Source organism: Plectrocnemia conspersa, unplaced genomic scaffold (genome assembly GCF_051122295.1).
Source record: "Plectrocnemia conspersa isolate PC_06_02 unplaced genomic scaffold, ASM5112229v1 ptg000009l, whole genome shotgun sequence".
Lineage (NCBI taxonomy): Eukaryota > Metazoa > Arthropoda > Insecta > Trichoptera > Polycentropodidae > Plectrocnemia > Plectrocnemia conspersa.
In genome coordinates, this window is record NW_028277173.1 from 19,608,780 (window position 1) to 19,634,081 (window position 25,302).

General features: G+C 27.3%; 1 protein-coding gene across 2 annotated transcripts; it reads right to left on the reverse strand.

Annotated features, from left to right (window-relative positions):
• Positions 1 to 724: 724 nt before the first annotated feature.
• Positions 725 to 25,302, reverse strand: LOC148232159 (ABC transporter G family member 20-like). Of its 2 annotated transcripts, XM_088192957.1 has the most exons (15): positions 25,177 to 25,302; positions 24,903 to 24,982; positions 15,354 to 15,614; positions 13,084 to 13,231; positions 12,751 to 13,013; positions 12,590 to 12,683; positions 8,080 to 8,242; positions 4,988 to 5,097; positions 4,806 to 4,921; positions 3,698 to 3,935; positions 3,413 to 3,590; positions 3,153 to 3,339; positions 2,227 to 2,380; positions 1,962 to 2,160; positions 725 to 1,382 (listed from the first exon to the last, which is right to left on the reverse strand). In XM_088192957.1, the coding sequence occupies exons 3-15, from the start codon at positions 15,473 to 15,475 to the stop codon at positions 1,168 to 1,170; spliced, it is 2,187 nt and encodes a 728-aa protein (XP_088049083.1). In that variant the 5' UTR covers positions 15,476 to 15,614; positions 24,903 to 24,982; positions 25,177 to 25,302; the 3' UTR covers positions 725 to 1,167. The 2 variants fall into 2 exon arrangements, with proteins under 2 accessions (XP_088049083.1, XP_088049082.1); XM_088192956.1 differs by lacking the exon at positions 24,903 to 24,982 and having other exon boundaries at positions 25,177 to 25,266.

Here is a 25,302-nt window from a genome sequence, read left to right on the forward strand (position 1 = left end):
TTATTTTGTTTCTATTTTGAACTTTTTTGTTACAGTATCATAACATATTCTCTTCTATAGTTATTTAAATTAACCAGTAATCGAGCAATAAAAAAATGTTAATAATAGAAAGTTTTAAACTTTATAGAAAGTTAGTGCAAAGTCTGTTTCTTTGCTAAAATATTCAAAACTAAAAATAAAATATCGCTGTGTTCACGTAGTGCTTTACTTCGTACAAAATTTATTTATTTAATACGCCTATTAAGAGCCGCTGGAATTGAAAGTAAACACACCACTTTATCCACAGTGGTCGGTTTTGGCCTTGTCCGTTAAAATCGTCCACCTTTTCCGATCCTTTGCCTCACCCTTCCAACTTATTATGCCTAGCATCTCTTAGTCTTTATACACACTCCATACATCGCCTTCTTGGTCTGCCCTTCCACAGGGCCATTATCCTTGGTACTCTGCTAGTTGGCATTCTCATCAGATGTCCAGCCCATCGTAGTCTTTGAAATTTACAGAAGCGTACGGTGGTTTCTTGCTCTGCAAGGGTTTCTAACTCATGGTTCATTTTTGTTCTATATGTACCATCTGCTTCTTTGGTCAGACCGACCACTATTAGAACAGTTTCTTTCCGCTCTCTAATTAATTTATGTATAAATTTATCTTCTTCAAAAAAAATCTATAATGAAATATTACAAATAAATCAAGTTGTCATATCAAGAGTAAAATAAAATAATACAACTTTATTAATTTTAATTCTTTATTATATAAATATACAAGTTTTACATTATAATATCCTAACGCTTACACAAAATGGCAAGTTATACAACCATAAATGATACATCCTTCTCCTACATATAAATAATAATGGAAGTAAAACAATACTATTCAAAATAATTGTATGAGCTGATTTAAATTACACAATACAGCATAAGAAAATACTTTTCGCAATACAACAGCATTTTCATTAATTCATCTAAACATGAAACTTCATCATTTTTTTTATTATCACAGAAAGGCATTTTTTCAATATTTTATAATGCAACCTTCTTTATTGAATATTCTAAATAATAATAACAATGATCGCAAACTTCACTTTGGTACGATACCGTAGTGCAAATAAATTGATTAAATTCTAATATGATCCTAAGAGTCATGATTTTCATGATTCGATATAGTCTAACATTACTTTCGTTTGACTCTCATTATGATATAACACACTACTAGGAGAGCAAAAATCCACGCAAACGTCACAAGATAGCCGTCGAATACTGAGAAATCGCTTATCGGAAAACCTTTCTCTATTACTTGTCTCATTGATTTAATGGGGATGGTGAACGGCAGAGTCATAGAGAAGTATTTGACGATGGGTGCCATACCTTCAATTGGCCACATTATACCTGGAAAATAATTCAATTTTAGGTAAGATAAAATATATTCTAATTATTATTACTGTTTTAAATCTACTGTTTATAATAATACAGTAGACCCCCTCAATAACACAGTAAATTGGGAATGTGCTATTTGGGTACGTGATGTTGGGGGACTAGAAAATACTTGTACATTTTTTTGCAATACGTATGTATGAATCAAGGAGGTATGGTGAGATATCCTCCTTTTGGCTTGTTCACACATAAAGTAACGGGCACCCAAATAGTACGTTCCCAATTTACCGTGTTATTGGGGGGTCTACTGTACATACAAATTATAAAACTCAATACTCTACCATCCTATGGAGTCTATAGGATGGTTTAGTAATGTAGTATATGTCCTTTAATTTATGCTACTTTACTAACTGCCGATAGAAATTAGAACAGGTAAACTATTCCTATTACCATGCACATATTCATTTTAAAAATATCAATATAACATTAATTTAACGTCGTAATTAATTGATTATTAAATGGTAAATTTCCATGCTGCTCTTATGTCATAAGCCTGGCACTAGTTGTATGCTATTACTACAGAAAATTACTTACCACAAAGTAATATCATGGGGTAGAAGCTTCCGGTCGATACGAAGAATGCCAAAGTGTAAGTATCGCACAATATTGAAATCATAAACCCGAAACACATTCCGGCTATTCCTTGCAAGAATAATAAAAACGCAATGTTGAAGATATCGCCGATGAACGGCACTTGATTTATTGTGAAGGTTATAATGAGAATTTCTATTGTCTGAAAATAATTCAAAAATTATAGTTAGATGGTGTTAAATATGTTGAATATGATAGTAGTCATTACCTGTACAAGGATAACCATAGTCTGAATAAATATATGGACGATTAAGATTTCTTCACTTTTCACTCCAGCGACAATAGTACGATCCCATACACCTTCTAATTTATCAGTAATGATGATTGTAGAAGTCGCAGTAGTCGCCAAGAAGAACAATATACTAAAAATATCATAATCGGTTGAAAATATATTGATTATTTATATCAGGACCGTGATGTATATCACGATAGAACCTAATTATTTTTTAATTCTATTTTAACATTTAAATTCATGCCAATATTGTTTTGTATTTAATTATTTTCATCTGCTAACACATATATTTGTCATGGATGTTTCGCTTGTAAAATTTTGACATAAAATTGCGCATGAGAAAAGCATTGATCTCTCAAGCTAATTTTCTTGTGACTTATTTATTGTCACGGTGAATTAAAAATAGAATTCCCTTGAAGCATAATTTATGCATTCTATTTTCTCTCATTTAACGTGCTAGTCAGGATCATTGCCTCAATAACACATGTATGTGTTCAATGCCTTCATAACCAATTGCGTTCTATTGCACAGTTTTAGTTGACTAATATTCCTTATAGCAGCAAATTGAAGGGTTTACCTCTGCTGTGATAATGCATTTGGATTTAGGGTATTTAATAACTCAAGTGTAGCTTCTTCTTAGGCAATTATCAAGTCTAATGCGTAAAATGAACGTGCTAAAACTAGCACCATTAATTCATTGACTTATATTATTCGATTTTGAAGCCCTTCATTTCATGTTCTTAGATAAGTAATTATTGACAAACAGAATGACAAAAATTTAATAATTTTCTTAAACTTGTTGGCGTCAAGTCAGCTGTAAAGTATTATTATTTATACATACATAGTATATTTAACTTTTAGATATTGATATTAGTTAACATATACAATACAAAAATACATACGTTATCATTACTCCGGGGACCATAAATTCTGAAAACGTAGAATCTCTGTTACCGAACAACGGATCGTTGAATTGTATCGGTATATCGGCCAATCTGGGTGGATACGTGCACTCTTCGAATACTTTTTTGCTGTACTTCACATAATCTTTATATATCTTCTGTTTTAAGAAATACGCCAATTGATGATCTAAGATTAAAATAACAACAGTTAATCATTCCATGTAAAATTATATATGACTTTTAAACAGATTGATACGCACTGCTCATATCCAACCATAAGCTTACTATACTGTTATCAACGCTGTCATTGGATGCAGTTCTACCGCTCTCTGTTCTTTCAGCTGTAGCTTCTGTAAATTTGTCAGGAACGTACATAGCGGCTAGAGCGTGTCCACTCTTCACTGCGCTTATGGCTTGATCCAGTGTCGAATAAAATTCCTTAAAAAAAGAATTGTAGATAAAATCATATTGCCTTATCTATCTCTGGATAAATTTCTGAAGCCTTTGAAAGCAGTATAATACAAAATAATTAAATGTTTAATTACCTTTATAATTATGTTACTATCCAGTGATTCTATATATCGACAGCTTAATTTGTCAAAATGGCAGGAGTATTCTTCTTTGTTGTAGTATACGCTTGGTGCGGTGTTGTTGAGGCAGTCGTCCCACATTGGTACTTCATGGTTCACAATAGCCAAAGTTATTTCTCGGGGGTCATGTCCAACAGCGATGAAGAAGGCCAGTAATTGAAGGAAAGGGAAAACCAAAGAAAAACCTAAGCCGCTAAAAAAATAAAAATAAATAAGTACAGAATTAGGACATTGTAAATGAAATAATTATTCTTTTGTTTGTAACGCTGGTTCGAGTCTAGGCTAAATAATATTTTATATGACGTAATAATAACTTTCTATTTAAAACTACATTTTAATATTATTATAAAATCATATACTATGTTTTTTTAAACTTTTCTGAGAACCATGACCACTGAACGAAGAATACTGGGAGTCGTTGATTGAAATTAAATAGAAATGTAACATATTGTGTCAAAGGAGCAGATGAGAAAAAAAGATTCGTCTTATTTTGATAAAAGCCAAATAGAATATAATTAAAATTGTTTTATTGTAAATCTTTTGGTTCAACTTCAACATGTTGTGGCCCAATGCGTTACAACGGGGTAAACAAAATCAACTACTGGTAAGTAACTATTATTATAGCTTACAATCAATATATGTAACTATACTCATTTTAGTTTGATTTTATTTTAATTATGTATCACAATATTGATCTGCAAGATTAGAAAAATCTAGGAAAACCATATTTGTGTTATAATTATATAATCACTAGTTTTGATATATAGACATGATAAAAATTAAAAAACGCTTTATATTAGATTTGAACTCTTTCAGGTATTAGTCACATCTTTATTATATGGAATTTGATTGTTGATTATTGAACAGTCTATTGTACTGGTCAATAATCAACAACCACACTCCATAAAATAAACACATATTATGTGATTGATTGCTTGCTTTTTTGTGATAATAATTGTATTTGTTTGATATAAATTTATTATAACAAGTCTATATTTGAAGTAACGTATAGCTTTAAAAAAAATATGACATGGATTGATTTTTTGGTAATAAATATATTTACCCAGGATGTCTGAAAAATTGATGAATGTTCTTTAGGAACAAAGCTTGCATCTTCTTCATTTTGAAGTAGCTGAGTTCTTTAAACGTCAACTTAGGAATTTCTTTTTCTGTCAGAACCTATATGAATATAAACATAATTTAAATAAATAAAATACTGTATTACTTATAAAGTATTATATTTACGTCTGAACTTTCAGCATGCATTTTCGAAAAGTCTTCTTTAGAATCATAATTGTTGGAGTTGATGACGCTTTTGCTGTTGGAATCTATGACTACCTCTTCGGCTTGGTGTGCTGTAAAATTATAAATCGTAAAGTACATTAAATATAGTAGTTTTAATGTCGCTGCAAAGCGAAGACCCTATCCGAGGGCTAGTTCGACCGGTTTTATTGGATATTCGGATGGACAGGCGGCCGTTGCACTAGGTTCAAGGATAGTGGAATAAATTGATATCTTGAGTGAAGTGGTAAAGGTGAGAACTTCTCATTTTGAAATATTTAGACGTCAAAATAATTAAAATGGAGAATATATGTTTTTTGATGGATAACGTGTTTGAAATGATTTTTTTTGTATAGATTGGAATTTCTTTACCATTCTTATTGAATCATCTGTTAATTGGCAACTGTAATTGTACAATTTTTATATTAAAATATAAAAGTGATTCATGAATATATAAATAAACTAACGAAGCTCCTATATACTGTATGTTTTAAGTGAAGTTTAATTTTTACGAAAAAGAATAAGCTAAGATCAAATAAACCGTTTCTAGTTAATTTAAACTCAATAATCACAGTAACTCGAGAACATTTCGAAACGTTTTCAGCATGTAATTAATAATGTAACCTTATTAAAACGGAAATGCGTTAAAACGGAAACTAGTATCACATTAAATAGCAATTTTGCTTCAAACGACGTACTCTTACCGCATTGATTGTCAACCTTTTAAATAACATTTATTTCTGTTAGCAAACGTTCATGTTTTTAAATCGTCATTCACTCATTAGCTATTCTATTATATTATATAAAGTACCTGGCAATTATATTATAATATATTATATATAAGGACCTCTTTGCCATTGACATCGTAAAATTCTGAATAGCACACATTAAGGATTTTTATTGCAGAATCGTGCGGGGGTCACGAATTCAATGAAAATCTGACTATGATTGACTATGAGGAAAATCAGTTGTCCTTTATTTGCTTTCAAAAGATGCGTACTTATATAAGCACTTAATTGTGATTTTATTATTGTGTAAATTAAATGATATCTTACAAGGACAAATTGAATAAAAAAAAAAAATTAATTTAATTAATTTAAAAATTACCGTTTTATTATGTACTAGTTTTATGTACCTCTGTAAACTGCATTCACGAGAAACGCAGAGTAACTGCGCTTTGGCAACTATTGGACAGTGGCGAAATCTAGTTATCCTTGACAGTAAAGAAAAATCGTTTCTCGATGCGTGTCCCAGCAAGATTTTTCACAATTTATGGTATGATCTTTTTAAATTGAAAGTTACGAAAGTTGACTCTAAGACGAATTTAACAGATATGTTCAATCGAGCGAAACTTTGGACAAATATCCTTTAATGTTACCGAAATTATGTGGTCACGTCATTAACTATAGAAACCCTAAGGCGATAATTCGTACACAGATAATTGGGTTAAAAGTAAATGATATATGTTACTAATAAATTAGGTATACTACAATTTTTTATTAGCGCAAAAGCTTCATACAATTTGAAAAAAATCGATTAATAAAAACATATAGAAAACTATTAAATTAAATGATCTAGCAAAATACTATTAATAATAATTGATAAAATCTTATTCATTTAGATTAACTAGATTGGCTAAAAATATAAATAACAAGTGTTTTATATGACTTTTCAATTTATGCTAAATCATTGTAAATCTCATTGTAAAATATCATATAATAACATTAAGCCTTCCACGCCTTCCAAATGTTTTGAATGTGTGAATAATATAAGAGATATTGGAATAGTAAATATATAATATATTGAAAAAGTAAAGATTAATAAGATTATAAAGATAAAAGTAAAGCGTAAGAAATTTTTCCACGTTTTTATATACACAAATCTACTTAATTATTGTGGCTTTGACGAACAAAAGTCGAATAACACACATCTGGTTATAATATGTCACATTTTAATAACGGTTTTAAATTGATACCTAAACTTTTAGCTTACAAAACCATGTCACCCGATCCGATCATATCAAATATTTTTACGGCATGAAGTAAATAAGTTTTAAAAAACAAATTTATTCGAAAAATTTCAGTCGTTATATTAACGATTGCCGCCCCCAAGCAAGTGCCTCCCGGGGCGGTCCTTCTCTCCATCCCCCATACGGAAAACTGTAATAATTTAATGACTCATTAACTTGATTATCAATTAAAAACTACTTGAATTTCTCTAAATCTATTACAATTTTTAAAGCGTATAACGCTATAGGAAAAATACAACACGGAATAAACTAAACGTGATTGTATTTTTATTGTTTTATGAATGATTTATTAAATCATTTAAGCTTATTTATAAACTATTGTATTATGTATAAATAGTATCTTCCTATTTTTTATTTAATTATAACAATTAATAGAATATTCTTTGTAAACTTTTGTATAGTTTAAAAATTTCCCAACAAGGAAAAAAAATACAGCTATTATTAAATAATTATAATTATCGTTTAATAATGCGCTTTAACGATCTGTTAAATTATTCATAATTGTTTGCAATATGTTAAGAAATAAACACAGTATTAGCGAATGTGTGGATTTAAAAAAATGTGTTATTTATATTTCATTATAACACCAAAGAGCCTTGACACTAGAAAATAGCTTATGCAATTCACACAATTAGCTCATTTTTGTTGTGTTATTTTTGCACCTTTCGCCGCGTACAATAACATCACAAAAAACGATAAATAATCCATTACTTTCATCCACCTTTCCCATTAGCCTAAGATAATTTTCAGTAATATAAAATTAACAATGGAGATAGGCAAAAAAGGATTGGTCGCGAAGACAGTCCGCGTAATGTCAAGAGACGTTGTTTAATATTACGTCACTGTGCAACACAAAAAAAACCAGTTCCGAAGACTCGTCGATTTGTACCATTTCTTGGTACTTACACATTTCCACTCTTCCACTCTCACTTTCTTCTGGTGTTAGCCGTTATTATTGCGAGATGAATTATTGCCTCACGCGACCCACTAATAGGGCTGCAGGATTTTTTGCATAGGAAACACATACCGTTCGATTCCAGTGGCAAAGGCTCCTCGGAACCTCCGTCGTCCTTAGACTGCCTTATGGACAGGAGCAGATAAGCTTCTTCGAGGGTTTCGCAGTTGAATCTGTTCATCAAGGATAGCGGCGCCTCCTCTGCGAGCAGTTTTCCGCCTCTCATCAGACCGATCTGAAACGAAGAACATGTGATGAGCCGCAATTAAAGATAATATGGATTGAGAAAGAAAGAATGTAAATTTTGTAGATTCTGCAATATGACCTAATAAAAAAGAAAAGTGAAATTTGTATAAAAAATATTGTGAAATAATTAATCTAATAGTTCCGCATACCTGTGACGTAACAAAGCCTTAAAATCTAAGCTCAATGGACATAGTACCATATTTTGACAAAGGCAACGTATTTGAAGAGATTTAGTTTTTATATGGTTTAAATTATAAAATGCTTTGATTGACGTATACAATTTTTTAATAGCTTAACTACATACGAAGTTTAAAGCATGACCCATTTAGGTTAATATTATTTATACCTTGATTTCGGCAAAGAGCAAGATACATTATATAGATAACTGGACGAAACAGAACATGAAAAATCAGAACATGTTAAAAAATATATTTTATATCGGCAATTACTTATTTTATTATTAAATAATTCATTATTTATCAGTTAAATAAAATTAACGATCAGAAGAATAAAACAAATAATATTTTTTTGATTAGTAAATAATTCAACTTTTGATCAGTAAAATGAAATAAATGGTCTGTAAATATAACTATATGATTAGTAGACATATTAAATGATCAGTTGCTATGTGATCAGTTATTGTTAAATTCTGTAACCCACTAGCGAATTTTGTTTTAAAAAATAGTTGTAGGGCGATACATAAACTGTTAAGGCCAAAATGTTCCGAAAGCACGCGTCGTTTAGGTTAGGTGTGGATTTGAAAAGCAAATGGACGTTTCACAACTCTCGGTTATTTAAAAACCAATTGTAATTATCGATCATTATATATTAAATGACGATCATTTTATATTAAATTCTGATAATTTTATTTAAATACTGATTATTTATTTTGTTTTTATTTAGTAAAACGTTTTGTTAAATAAAAACAAACGTGAGGTGCGAATGAGCGGCAGCGAGTGAACAACCGTCAAAACAGTAAGCATTCTATAAATATCTCTCTGCTACGAACCTACTTAAAAAATATAATTTATAATTGTATATAAATAAATAAAATGTATAAACAAATTTTAGAATAAATTTGGCCCAAATTTTAGATAAAATTAAGTATAAATCTATTTTTAAACTTGTTCTGAAATGTCATGGTTCTGTTTTTTACTGTTCTGATTCGAAATGTTCTGTTATAAAATGTTATGTTTATTTATGGAAGCAATATATATTAACTACAAGTTAAAGGAATCAAAAAAATCATTTTTTTCTTGCAGCATTAATAATAAATCAGAATATTTATTACAAGTTTAATTGCTTCTATATACTTTAACGACCCATTACAATGCTAATTTGAACTTCAATTTCCCAAAGTAATTTTTATAAAGAGTCGATGTTGAGTTTGGTTATGACATTTATAACCTAACTCAGCGTAGCGTTCTTTTAAAACTTAAACCATATTTTATAAAAGCAATCTCACAATAGATCAACGATACTAATATATTTAGTATGTACATATACTACTCAAAGTAACGAAGGAACAAAGGTAAACATGTCACCATAAAAAATATGTTTCATTCTCAATATATGCAACATTTATTGAAATATACGGAAAAGGAAATGGGGTGACTATATTTTATTCTCCTAAGATCGTAATACTTATCGCTTGTCATAAAAATGTCACCGCATTGGTTTAAATAGTGGCATAATTAGTGTGCTTATTCTTGTAACGATTCCGAACAATGAAGTGAAAATTTTCCTACTAGAATAAAAAGTTGTCAGCTATTAATGGTATTTTTTATGACGTTAAAAGAGCAATATTCAGGTACTAGAAAGTAATTAAGCGTCCATGAGCATTTTTAAAGATATGGCATAATAGCTCTTTAAAAACGCATCGCTGATTTAAGTAACAAAAATGCCACTTCATTGGTTACAATGTATTTAATTTTAAGACGACACTTGCTATGTTAGCGGTCAGATAATACAATGTTTGCTATAACGCATGAATCACTATTCAAAAGTTGTTGGGTTTATTGTATGTCATAAAAGACACAATTAGCTTACATTATTTTGTACCCATATTTTATAGCAAGTCTAGTCAACATAGCATTAACGTTATCTAACATAAAAATCAATGAAGTGGCATTTTTGCAACTAGAATAAAAAACTGTCAGCTGTTGGTGCGATTTTTAGAAATATGATGCTTAAAGAGCACTGCCCTGGTATGTGAAAAAATATTATTTAATAATCTTGTCTTGAGTGCAGCTATACAAAATTTTATTTTTATCGATTAAGACCATATTTTATTCAGGGTCTTAGAGTGTAACTGAGATTTTTTTGAACAGATGGCATAATTACCTTTTAAACGGCATACGCACCTCTGGTTTGATCTGACTCACATTGTCTTTAATCTGACACTCGTGATAATAACTGTCAGACAAAGCGCGATTTACTATAAAATCTAAATACTATATATTTTTGATTGGCTTAAAAGAGAATCTTCAATTAATTTGCTTACTTTTTAAACAACATTTTTGTAGCAATTTTAGTCAAAAGCATTGATATTATCTAACATTAAAATCAATTAAGTGAAACTTTTGCAACTTTAAAAAAGCTGTTAGCTGTCATTTAAAAATATGGCGTTTAAATAGTCTTGCCTTGGCATGTGAAAACTATTGTTTAATAGTCAAGGTCATAAAAGTAACTGCGTAAAATTCGAAAAAAATTATGTTTCTTCTTCGCTATATGTAAGATTAGCTTAGATTATTATTATGGAGGGAGTAATAAAGTTACTCCGGATGTTCTCATCCACTTCGTATGGCCGAGCATAGGCCCTTACCCACCGGCCCATTAGCAACCTTGTAGTCTGTGGGCCAACGAATTACTACTCCACCTCCGTTCTCGACCTAAGACGATTAAGATTTAATGGTCTCCCGGAATCACTATCTATGCTGGAGACGGAAATTGTAGATCATATTTTTTAACATATGACATTACATTTCTTTAAAAGTTACAAGCACCTCTGATTTAAATCATAAAAAGTTAAAAACAACACTCGTTATATTGTCGATATTATAAATATATTCACACATTAATTGCTTGCAATAAAATTCCACAATTAGCGTATTTTGTAACCACATTTTCATGGCATTCTAGTCATTGACATTATTTGACATTGAAACCAAAGAGGTGACATTTTTATAGCCAGACAAACAAGCTATTAACTTGTGGTGAATTTTTAAAATATGGTAGAGTAAAATTAGAAAATTTATAGCAAAAACTATCATACAAACGAGTTGAATTTAAATCAAGGTTGATTAATGAGCAGGGTCCTAAAGAGTAACTGTAAAATTTGATTTTGATTTATCAAAGGGGATTGGATATATACCGTACGTATGAAGAATTTGTGGCTGTGGGGCTTCAGCAATAAAAGTTAAAAGATTAAATAAAATATCCATAATAAAACTAAAATATGGTATTTAAGATAAACACATATGGATACACAGCCACACAGCCCACAGCCCATATGGGTAAACCGCAACTGGTATGAAGTATATAGTTGCTCTAAAAATGTATTAAAAGCCACGCATGGTTATTCATCTTTTTTTGTTCAACTTTTTCAGCAATAGAAGTGATTTATTTTGTGAAAGTAAAAGCTTCAAAATATGATATAGAGCGACTGAGTCATAACTAGTACAATCTTAGATTAACCAGAGAATACGTATGTAGAGACATGCCGAACATTTTTTTTCTTAATTACATTTTTTAATTATAACGGGAAAATTATTTATAATTAATTTATAAATAAGTTAAATAATAGTATACCTACAATTTTCTTTATAACTCTACATAAAGATTAAGTTTAAAAACCGGTTTTGCTTTAATTTTTATTTTTGAGAGAAAAAATAAAAATTATAACTATAAAAAATAAAACAAACTTAATAATAATAAAAATGGTTCAATATTAAATAAGAGCAGATGAAAGTAAAATAGTTCAACTAGAAGGAAATATTTTTTTTATGGCGAAGCATGTGAGTCGGTAGTATACAAGTTTAAGGAAAATACTCACCTTAAATATTATAAACAACAAGGAAATGTCTACTATTTTATTATATATTATTAGTCATCATTTTAATTCGATTATAAATTATATTTTAACAGTTACTTTATCATGCGAATATTTTTTAGATTTAATTTTAAAGTGTTACAATCTAATATTTTAATATTCAATATAAATGTGTGTTCTAATATTCATCATTCTGAATAAATATGTATAAATAAGCGTAGCAAAGGATTCTAAGGACACTTCACATTTAAAGTATTTGATATACGGTAAGTGTTTAATATTTACCCTATTCGCTTGTCGAGCCTCTTCTATGTAATGAGTTGTTATTATGATTGTTGTGTTGGCTTTGGTAGCTAATCCTATCAAGTGCACCCAAATTCTAATTAAAAAAATACATTAAAATTAAATATCTTTAAAAAAAAAAATTTAATCATAAAGTTCATTACTTGTCTCTCAAAACAGGATCTAATCCAACAGTCGGCTCGTCCAAGATCAACAATTCCGGTTCGTGAACCAAAGCTGCTGCAAAAGACGCTCTTCTCTGTTGACCTCCGCTGCAGTTCTTGATCATTCTATTTTCATCAGGAAGCTCCAATAGGTCCATTAGCATCGTGATCCTTTCTCTGATCAAATCGTCTCTGATTCCATAAATTCTTCCGAAGAAATAAATTGCTTCTTTGACTGAAAATTCGCTAACCAGTGCTACTTCCTATGAAATGAAGATAAAATTTGTAATGTTCGATAAAAATATTTAGTAAATATAAATTTTGAATATTTACCTGAGGCATGTATCCTATTCTTGGAGCTACATCTTCTTTAGATTTAGCGTTCAACACGTTAATACTTCCAGACTTCAAATCTCTCCTTCCAATGATGCAAGTAAGTAAAGTTGTTTTTCCACATCCGGACGATCCCAGCAAACCATAACTGTAAAATTACAATTAAAATAGGTATATAGTTTATATATAAATACATTATAATAACAGTAGTATTATAATCTCGCAATCAATAATATGTCAATAAAATTATGTATGCATTTTGAAATAAAAAATGAACATATAATTATTATGAGATTCATTTAACAATCGTTTCTGTAATCATATCAAATCATGCTAAAGTAATTCTACTTTTTTTCTTAATCATGTGCAATTAAATACATCATATTATTAGGCTTAATTTATAGGTATTAACTATTGACTTAATGTTTGTAAGGCAAAGTACATATTTATGCTTTTAACTAATAAGAATATCTTAAAAGTATTAATTTTCGTTGCACACAAACCTCTGGGAACTTAGTTTTCACAGTTATTGGGTCTCTTCCGTTATATTTAGAATTAACTGTGACCTTAAAGTAATGTAGTAACTAGAAAATCAAGTTTTATTTTTTATAATTGAAACCTTGATCACCAAAAATATATTTAACCATATGCAAATATTTATAATCTTAATATTCTGCGTCGTTACTTTTTCCGCGTCCCTCATCGATTACCATTTTTGTACTATCCTGATGAAATAATTGATTATATTGACTATTGTTTTATTCCAAGGCTTTAGATATGTAAGTAATATTTTTTTACAGTTGACACAGTCGGATATTTTGTTGTTGTATTACGTTAAATTGTATAATATAAGAAACATAGTGTAAGTGTATAATGTGTAAAAAGCAGTTTAGAACCAGTAATTAATATTTGATTTGCGTTGCAAAAAAGTATGAATAGTTAAGTGCTTAGACAGGTTTTTGGGGTGATGTTTAAAGTATGCCGATATTTATATTTGTTACATGATATTAGTAATTAAATTGCGTAGCAATTTTCTCAACTTGATAATTTACAGAAAACTTCGTCTTTTTCTTTGCTTTAATAAAATACTTTATTAAAAATTATTATTGATTATGATTCAGAGTATATATTATATTAATTTAAAATTAAGTCTTGGGTTCTAGATTATGATTATGAAGATTTATTTTTTGCTGTAATATAGAGAGTCTTTTTACGTAATTGGTTTTTGCTTACACGTATTCTTTTTACTGGCGTCAATTTTATATTTTTTTAGGTGCGATGCGTAGTTATTTATGACGTTTAGAATCAATATAAAATATGTAAATTTATTATTATTTTTTATTATAATAAATATATACAAGATAATTTCTTGAAGACTAATATTTAAAAAAAGTGTGGATATTTCTTAGAAAATTTAAAAATGCTTATAAATTATTAAAATAAAAACTATTACGCGTAATAAAAATCTAATAAAAGTAATGAATATATACTTCATATACTTTATATAAAATTAATGAACAGATTCTTAAAATTCATAATTATAATATTGAATTAAGAATCATTACTACGTATCATATAATAAATAACCATAAACATTGTATTTTATCAAATAGCTATACAACTAAAATAATATATTAAATATTTATTTTTGTTAAATATTAACACTGCGAATTATTTATTAAAAAGCTATTGTACAAACATATTATTTTATCGAATTTTATAAAAAATATTAATTAAATAAATTATATACCTTGTATACATATAAATTGAGTTATTTAATATTTGTGATCTTCAATTGACTTTCATTATCTTATTTTATTTATAGAAAATATTGAGAAGAATTCTCATGTTCTTATAAAATATATCTTATAATAACTTAACTGAATTTATTAAGTTAATAAATTGATTATGACAAGGTAACAGTGAGGTGATGTAGATTTTTCGTGATTGCAATAACATATGTTTTTTTATTGTTTTATAGAATATTGTGAAGTGTTTTTATGTAATCCTGTATTAAATATAAATAAAAACGCAAATAACAAATAAAAGTGAAGCTCAAAGTATAGACAAAAAAAACGCAAAGTACGCACAAAGAATTAAACTATGTTTTTTAAAAGTATTTTCCTGGTTTAACCACATTTTAATATGCAACTAAAATGAATAAGATGTAAACAAAACTTTTATGCATCATAATTCCTTTTAAATTACTATTTTAAAGACCCATATATATTCAACTTAATAAACGTTTAGACAGTTAAAAGTATACTTACATTGTACCCTTATCGACGTTCATGTCCAGATGATTAAGGACGATCCTTTTATTTGGATCCTTTTTGCTTCCATAGTACTTGTACGCATTTCTCACTAACACGGCAGGCTCCGGTTTAATCATTTTATTTATTTTTAATTAAATATAAATATCAAATAAACATCACAGTGAAACTTGTTAACTATATCACAAGACACAACACTATCTCAATGTATCATATATATTTATAATAATTTCTGCACTCCACGCTTGTCTCGCTGATCTGCAAAGAATAAGAATACGGTAATTAATATTTAATTAGTGTAATTATAACAATTTTTTTAATAGCAATATTACGTTCAATGCGATTTTGACCTCGTGAAAATGTGATCGTTTTACATTGCAAAATTAGAAAAATTTTACGCAAAAAAATAATGAGATTTCACCATTTGTACGAAATTGTCAATGATATTATTTAGTTTGCGTTTTATTTCATATTTAGTAACCTTTATAGCTTTTCGTTGAAATGGTTGCAAAGATAGTTGCGCAATACTTTCGGTAAATAAAATCTCAATATAATAAGTCTCGTTAAAAAACATTAATAATATTTACAAATAAATCATTTTAACGTAATTTAAAAACAATTTAGACACTTTAACACACCAATGAAGAGCTATGTTATTAAACATCTTATGCAATTATCGATGAATAGATACATTGAAACGAAAAATAAAGAATGCAAGTCATAATATTCAGACTTCTTATGAGTAAACAAGTTTTATTTTTTATTGCCAATGATGAATAATATAAATACAAAGGATATTTATACATTTAGATATGTACAGCTTAGAAAATATTCATAAATATTTTTATATTGATTTTTAATAATTTATTTATTTATAAACATAAATTCTTTTTTAGTTTTGTAAACCTGAGAACGCGCGAAATATTTTTGATTACCTATTTTTTCGGTAGCTGTAGTGTAAAGTTTTATACATCAAGACAGAAATAAATAGTCGAATCACTGTAAGATATCATGCCATAACCCAAAGCTTTCCACACCTTCCAAATATTTTGAGTGTATGAAAATTACGAAAGATATTGTGAAGTACAGGAAAAAAGGCAAGAAAATATTTCTATAGAATATTATTTCAGGTTTGACTTATAAAACGTTTATAACAGATATATGTAAGCCTCAAAACGAACATTTGTGTCTTGTCCCTGCTTTAATTTTAAGTACAGAAAACACTGATGAAAATTTTATTTCTTAAATAGTTTGTCACTGACAACTACGATTTTCAATATTGGTATTTCCATATGTTTTTATTAAAATTGAAATATTATTTAAGCTTTTCTCTACAAAATATTTAAAAATTAAATAAATAATATTTATTTAATTTGAAATACTTAATGACCGTTAATTATATTAAAATATACACCGAAGAATAAAGGCAAAACTCACTATAAAAATAGCTCATTATTAGAGATACCACCTTTCTCGATTTGAATCATTACAATCATCACGTGATTAATTTTTGAGATTAGGAAAATCTAAGAAAACACAATGTGTGATATATCGATTTTGCCTTTTAATAATGTTATTACTAAAAATCAAAACAAGTTAGTAATTATTTTTTTCTTAAAATATCTCCTTAATATAAATTGATTTTGCCATTTTAAATACGCACAACGCAAGTAAAACGTTGCTGTGATCAAGGGCTAATAAACTCTGTAATTTTATTCGCATCTTAAATATTTCATAATATTATTCTTCAATTGGCTATAATGTAATTTTAATATCATACGTAAATCACTTTACTCCGTATAAAAATAGAAACAGTTTATTTAAGTATTATTTTAAATGTAAATATTGTAGAATGTTAGCTGTCAATATTTAAAGTTTGCCACTAGATATAAGGATATTTTTTTAGCCTTACTCGACATTTTTCTATAATTAACACGTTATGTAAATAAGGATAGATGAAAACTTAATATAGCCAAGACTCTTGTGCTTATACAACAAATTATAACATGACGTCAATGGAAGTTATACAATTTTGGTTAATTTTAACCAACACTCAAACAATATTTGAGAAACTCGTTTTGGTCACTCAAAAATACGGAAAATACTACGTTTTAACCTTTTGGTCGTACGAGAAGTTGATCACCTCAAATGGCCAAATTTTTGGGTAAATAATGAATATGGCGCCCTGTTCCAAATTATCCTGGTTGAGTTTCTCGTTCTTACGCCAGAACTTACAGAATATATAGAGAAAGAACTCTTTCGCGACCTCAATTCGCTTACCGTGTTGCTCAAGTGGCCCAAGCTGAATTTTGACAATGTCGATATTACCAAGAGGCGGTTGGGAAAAATATGTAAATTAAATTTTACCCGGTACTTGCACCTGGCCCTTCAAAACCCAAGTGGCCTTGGACAGGTTTGATGGACTCTTTTGCTGGACATATTCGCATGAAATTATGTGACGTGAGACTATGTTAGTTTAAGTAAAGTGTCATAATTGAATCAGCACATTAATATTTAAATATATTATGAATCACTGAACAATATATTGACGCCTCTGTTTAAATAACATATATCAATACTCAATAGGGGCTGTCATTTGTGTCTGTAAGTAATATGTATGAATTTTTTAATTCATTAATATATATTTTTATCACACACGGCACACAACAATTTTTTAATAATGGAGATAATGTAAAAAAATATTTATAACCCAAAAAGTTAAAGGTCCGGTATTCATACACTCGCTAATTACGGTACCTCTCGACAGTGAGAGACCGACAGCTAGTTTATAATATTGTTTTTGTTAAAAAAAAATATTAAAAAGTGAATAAACAATATAAATTTTCTCAAATAATTGCGTATTATAAGCAATGAATTTTTTTATTTCTTTTTATTATTTTTTTTGTTATTTAAACATAATTTATTCTGAAAAAAATCTACAAATTTGTTAAAAATATCTATTTTAATTTCAAAGATTTATATCCTCTTAAAATTTATTAAACAACATATTTTGTAAAAATAAAATTTGATAATTTCTTTTCTATAAAATATCTTTATAATACTAATTTAATAGTTATTTTATTAAATTATTAAAGATTAGTTAAATAAAATAAATATAGCAAGAAATGTGTAAAACCATATTTTTTTTATTGATTGTTAAAACTTAAGCGGCAAAAACTTTTTTTATTTTGATATATGATTATTATAAATGACGCTTATTTTTTAAAACACAATAAGATTTACATAAAAAAATCATAAATTAAAAAAAAATATCTATATATCTTTCTACCTAGAGAGATTATTCAAATTAGATTTTCTTGATGTAACTTATTCTTATTAAAAACATTTATAACATTTATACATCAAAAAGTTGTTTTTGATGTATAAAATTTAAAAATAATATTGCTAAATATTATCGTAGTATGATATTTCATCTATATAAATTATAATACTTCTATAAAAAATAAAAAAATCTATACTTGTAACAAACTACAATAATACACGTTTTTATGAACTGTATCAAAAATTATGTTAAAACATTTTTTTTTATTTAAACCTATTTATTTATGTAAATATTTTATTGCAATATGTCAAGTGTTAGCACAATGTATTACAATAGGGTAAAAACAACGAACAACTACTAAGTAAGTAGTGAGATTTCAGACTAAAATTAGTCTGAAAATCAGTTTTTTAAATATTAACTATTATTATAGCTTAAAATCAATATATGTCACTTAGCTTAATTTTATTTATTTTTTATGAGCTCAATATAGCTCATTATTAGATCATTTTTATACCATATATGCACGATTTAATAGATAGAATATAAAAATCTGTATTCCGATCTTATAGACTCGATATTAATTGTAAAAACACTAGGGTTCGTGTGAGATTTGATCTTACGTCTTTCAGGTGTTACTTAATGACATCTCTAATCTACTAATTTAGAGCCCAAAACTTAAAAAATTGCTCTTCGTTGATTTAGAAGTAAGTTTATGTTACTTGCTACTAGTCACATATTTTCAGATTGATACAAACGATATGTTTAAAGTTACGCAAGCAAGGAAATACGATTAAATCTATTGACTAAGCTCATATTACTTTTTAATTTTAATATTGTAAATATACTTAAATCAACAAATCGTGAATATGTATATTCATATCTCAAATAAACCAATATTTATTCAATAGATCAACCAGAGCCGGCCTTGTTTAGTACCTAATATTTAGTGTGCGAAGGTCATTGTTAAGGGGTCAACTAGATTCACTGTCTCGTTTCTTCATGGGCTTTCGAGAACCTTTAAGAACTTTCCGGGTCCTTTATTGTTATTTTCGCTTGTCGATCGAGTCCTTGCGAGCACGTATGCTACATAAAGAGCCATCGTATGGCTTCGGTCACGCGCTCATGACATGTCATCGAAAACGGAGTGACAACGATGAAAATGTAACAAAAGAAATTATATGACGCAGTTGACATATTTGATGTTGAAACGGTCACGACTGTACAAAGCGTGAATATTTTGGTGCGTCCGGGACAGGACTTGAATATTTTTTATGTCCAAAGAGTGATGAGTTAATCTTTTTAATTGTATTCATTAAGATACATTTATTAAATATTTTGGCGGTGTATTTTCACATTATGTATTCGATATCCGAATAAAAAAGACAAGGCCTCGTATCATTCAATATTAATATATGACAGTAATGCTGTGGATAATATGTGGCCTAAAATTTTGGAGATGGGCCTTGAATTAGCACCTAAAATTTTAGATTGCTTCAGTTTGACCCTGATTGTAAATATTTGATTTTTTATAAACATATGTAGAATTTGCATTATGGTACTATTCAATATGACTTTTTATTAGAAGAAAATCATAAATATTAAATTCATGTAAAAAATAATTATCCGATTGACTTTTTTTATTGCTAAAATACATTTAAATATTTTATAATGAATAATAAAATAAACTAAAAATATTAACTATTTAAAAACTATTTATCGAGTATTTAGTAATAAAATCAGTATAATTTACATTTATGTTTTAAAACAAAACCTGCCCTCAAAAAAAATACTACTAAAATCTTAAAAACACTCTTTTTTTATAAAAAAATAAATATATAATAAAATAGCATTAATTCAAAGTAGTCAAATAATGTTTTTTAATATATTTTTTAATCTACTTTGAGTAAGTATATATATTTAGTTAATATAATATTACATAAATAGCAAATATATTAATCATAATTATTTAATACTTTTAGCTTAATAGCACAACATAAATAGTAATAATAATCAATTATAAATTTGTACTCACTATTTATATAATTTTAAAACCTACCGTATTGTATTTATGCCATTTATACAATACAATAAATATAATTATTTGCATTAATATAATAATAAAAAAAATCGGTTAGGGTCAAATATTATAAATATAATGAAATATACTAAATACTACAATTATATAATTAAAAATACCTTAATTTAGCAGCAATATGATTGTGTATTAAAAAATATATAAAAATGATTATGACAAATATACACACACTATTAAAAAACTAATTATTTAAATTCTTTTTCTGCATAATTTTAATCATGTTATATAAAAAGCAAACTTTTTTATAGCAAATCTTATATTAAAGATTTCACATTTTTTACTTTAAAAATTTGACACTTTTGACACGCATGATTATTGACAACTGTCTGATTTACAGTGCTGCAAACATAAGAAGCACTGTACAATAGAAGCAAATTAAAAAAAATTAATACCATGCATAGAAAATTAACCGTAAAACATCCGATGTTGCTAAGCAAACTTAATACAAATAAGGATTATCAATTAATAATCCTAAATTCAAAAACCATGCTAAAAAAGCCTTAGACTTTACAACCATTAAAAATAAAAATTCTGTAAAAAAGGGATTCATTCCTTGTTAAATCGTTAATGAAAGACTATTTCTATGAATGGATTTTTTTTTATAAAATTGTTGTTAACAAATATATAGAAATGTTTATTAATTGATTGAAATAAAAATATTTTATTTTTATTTATTTGCTAAATAAACTATATCTAAATAAAATTAATATTAAATAAATCTTTAATGTGTAATAATATTAATAATTAATTAACAGGGGAAATATCAGTGTTTCATTTTTTAATATTTCAGATGCTTCGTAATAAATCCTTAATAATTTTTTAATGAATGTTTCAATATTTAAACAAAAATTATTAATAAATACCATAATTAGTAATTTACTATAATATATTTTTTTCAATTACCAAATAATAATTTGATACTAAGCCTAAAAATAGATATACGTTACAATGATAAATAAATTTTGTCATTAATTGTCGATTAAATGATTCGCAATAAAATGCAACTCTGGTGATTATTGATATCATATAAGTATGTACAGTGAAATTATTTTAATGGTCAGACTATGTATACAAAAAATTATTGTTATAGTATCGAATTATATAAGCAGGCGTAACCACCGCTAGTACAAATCGTGTCGGCGATTATCGAATGTATAATACGATGACTTTCATGGGAAAAGTGGAGCATTGTTTGAATAACTTAATTTTGACACGGCTTTATGTAACAAGTGCAATGTTAGCATAATTTGATAGCTTATGATGGTTTTGATGGATTGGAAATTCTCGTGGCGCAATATAACGCCTTTTTCCTCAAATTTTCCGTGAATAATATGTTTTTGTTATTTAGATGGAATTCGCGCTTAGTTGTTACTTTAATGTGATTTTTCTCGAACGTGCTAATATTATATGTTATGTTTTTTTAAATAGTATTTGATGCTATATTAGGCCAAAAAATCAACAATTACGTACTATAAATAAAAATTATCTAAGCCATCCTTTTTTATATTCGAATCACGAAAATGTCAAGGAATGAACCGATCACTATCAAAATATTTTAATTAAATCAAACTTGTTTAGCATTTCAATTAAGTAAAATTAATGAAACCGAAGACACGACAGTAGTAAAAGTAGTTCAAGATCCATTGAAATCACTAAATATATTACTGTATACCTAAGTTAAAAAAAGTATTAAAATAAAAGACAACTTTTATAAAAATATTTTTAATTTCTTGATGGTAATTTTTTTCTTGGTACATGATTTTACTTAAAAAAAATTTTCCTACAAATTTGTTTTGTAGATAGTATTTTAATTTTTTTTATTTATCGACTAGAAATACAGGTTTGTATGAGGTGCAACTGTCATATATTTTATTTGCGCGATTAAAAATAGAGGCACGAAGATGGCGAGGTTAACAACAATCATAATTAGGAATAATTTTTTTATATAGAGGATCGTATAGCAAACATTATATTCCATAATTAAGATACGATTTACTGGTAGTAAATATTTTATTATTTATTTTAAATAATATAATCAACTAATAAATTAATTATTTGCGATCATAAATAAAATAACTGATTGACTCATCTTAAGTCACGGTTTCAACCGAAACAAAAAGAAATATTATTTCCCCTGTGTCATATACTGGTTTTAAAATAATCATGAAAAAATATTGACGTTGAAGATAAATCGTTATTGTGTTGAAAAAATAAAATGATTAAATAAAGTTAAAGCTTTCATTGTGTGCTTAAAAAACAAAACTATGAACCCTAACATGTGACCTTGTTCAGTGCGAGCGTTCTCGGGAAAATAAAGCTGACCCAAGGTGGGTCTGACCGGTTCTTTGACCACATGCGATATATCTAAGTATATAGTTTTTTATTTTTTTAAATTCTTTAAATTATTTTTTTTATGTCAAATAATTATTTGTTAAATATTAAAAATCAGCACTAATAAAATATAAACCTAAAATGTGATTTTAACACAAATGGTTCAAATAGACATCGACGAGTGGATATTAAGCAAACCTGTAAAATATTGAAATTTGACTATATTTACAATTTAAATATTTATACATGTTAATAAAAAATGTGTACTTAAATGTTTGACTTTAGAGCAATGCACTGTACGTCAATCGAAGCAGAGGTGAAGTTATAAAAAGTTTAAACAGGAAACAATATTACTGAAAATTTAATATGCAGTATTAAAACGAAACTCATCACTGACAATATTTAATGGTTATGAATAGTACAATGAGCTATTGATATAATTGAAGTGTAATTTATTTTAATTAAATTTTAGAAATTCATAGTCATTGAATAAGTCTTTATGTAGTATGTTGTTTATTACAACTATTAAGATAAACATTCCATATAAATAATTTTATTAAATAACAAACACATATGAAATGTTCAACTATTGTTTATTTTAATATCAATACGACATATTTAAACAAGAAAACGCAATAAATTTTTAATGACTCAAGAAAAAACAAACACAGTAAAATTAAAAGCTTTAACATTGTTATTAATATTTCCATATATATGTACATACGTGTAATCTTGAAAAATTAAAAACATATAAACATTAAATTAAAACATATTTCAATAAGTACTGTAGTTAGTATTAATAGCAATTTATTTTTAAATAATATATATGTAAATGCATATAATTTATCTGACGTGTTTCTAAGCAAATTAATAAATATTTAAATAATTTTACCTCTTTACTGGTATTAATTAAATAACTATATAATAAGCATCAAACATAGTTATATCTATATCAAAATATATTGTATTGCCAAATGATCCTTGATATAAAAATTATGATGAAAACTGATTTTATGATGTAACTTAATTTTTAAATATTCATAAAACATTAAGGAACTAACATAACTTTTAAGCAAAATATAATATATTATCAAATATATAAAAAACACTAGGAAATTGAATTACTAATGCATTTCGAATATCATAACTGGTCCAAAAATTAATTATGGATAAAATATTTTTTTACATAACATTCCAAACCAGTAATGGTAATAACCACTCTGTTACGAATTTTACATTTTTCCTTTACGGTTGCAAATCTTTTACGCATATTATTCATGAAGATCGATTTGTTGCGAATACGCAAAACCGTTTATGCACACACTGTACAATTGAACCCAACTGCTTTATTTCCAAATGTGTTATCGCACATCATCGCACGATGAATTTTTTACATAACGATGAAAGTCGGTCGCCTATAGCCAAAAATATGACCGCCAATTGCGAAACGCAAGATGAAATTCAATAAACGAACGCACTATAAAAGATTTGGCTATACTTAAAAATAAAATACACGAATACAATATACTGTAATTGTAATGATTTTACTAAGATATAAAAAATATGAATATTTTACAATCGAACGCGTCACAGTTAATTTTTTAACATAAAAAAAGTAATCGCGCTCAAAGTCTAAAACTATTATTATTATCATTTCGATTGCAGGTTATTTTCAATAAAAAAATACGATAGAAAAAAGCAATCAATCAATGATTTAAATAACCGTTTAATTTCTGGTTTTAATTTAATTTAATATATAAATATGTATATATATTTTCCTTGATAAAAAAATGTTTAAATCTTATGTGTCTACTTAGCTTAATATATCTTTACTCACCTGAGTCGAATGCGATTTTATTTGCATATAAACAAAACGTTTTTCACACAAATTTACTAAATTGTGTGTAATTATGGACGCTGTAATTATGATTAAAAATAAATGAAAATAAATAAAAAAATCTATACACTATATATTCACGTAAAAATGGCGTTTCGCTAAATCGATCCTTCAGGGAAAATTATTTTAAAGATTTATAATTTATAAAAATTAGCTTTTTTATTGTTGTTTTTTGTCATATTTATATAGAATATTTTTAAATTATTTTATTTACTTTGTATAGGGTGGTTGTCGTATGTTTTCACGGTCAGAACACAGTGCCGATATGAAGGCGTTCGCGTCGTGCGGAAGCCGGTCCGACACTAAATCTTGTTTCTCTCACACACGAATTGTTGGTCAC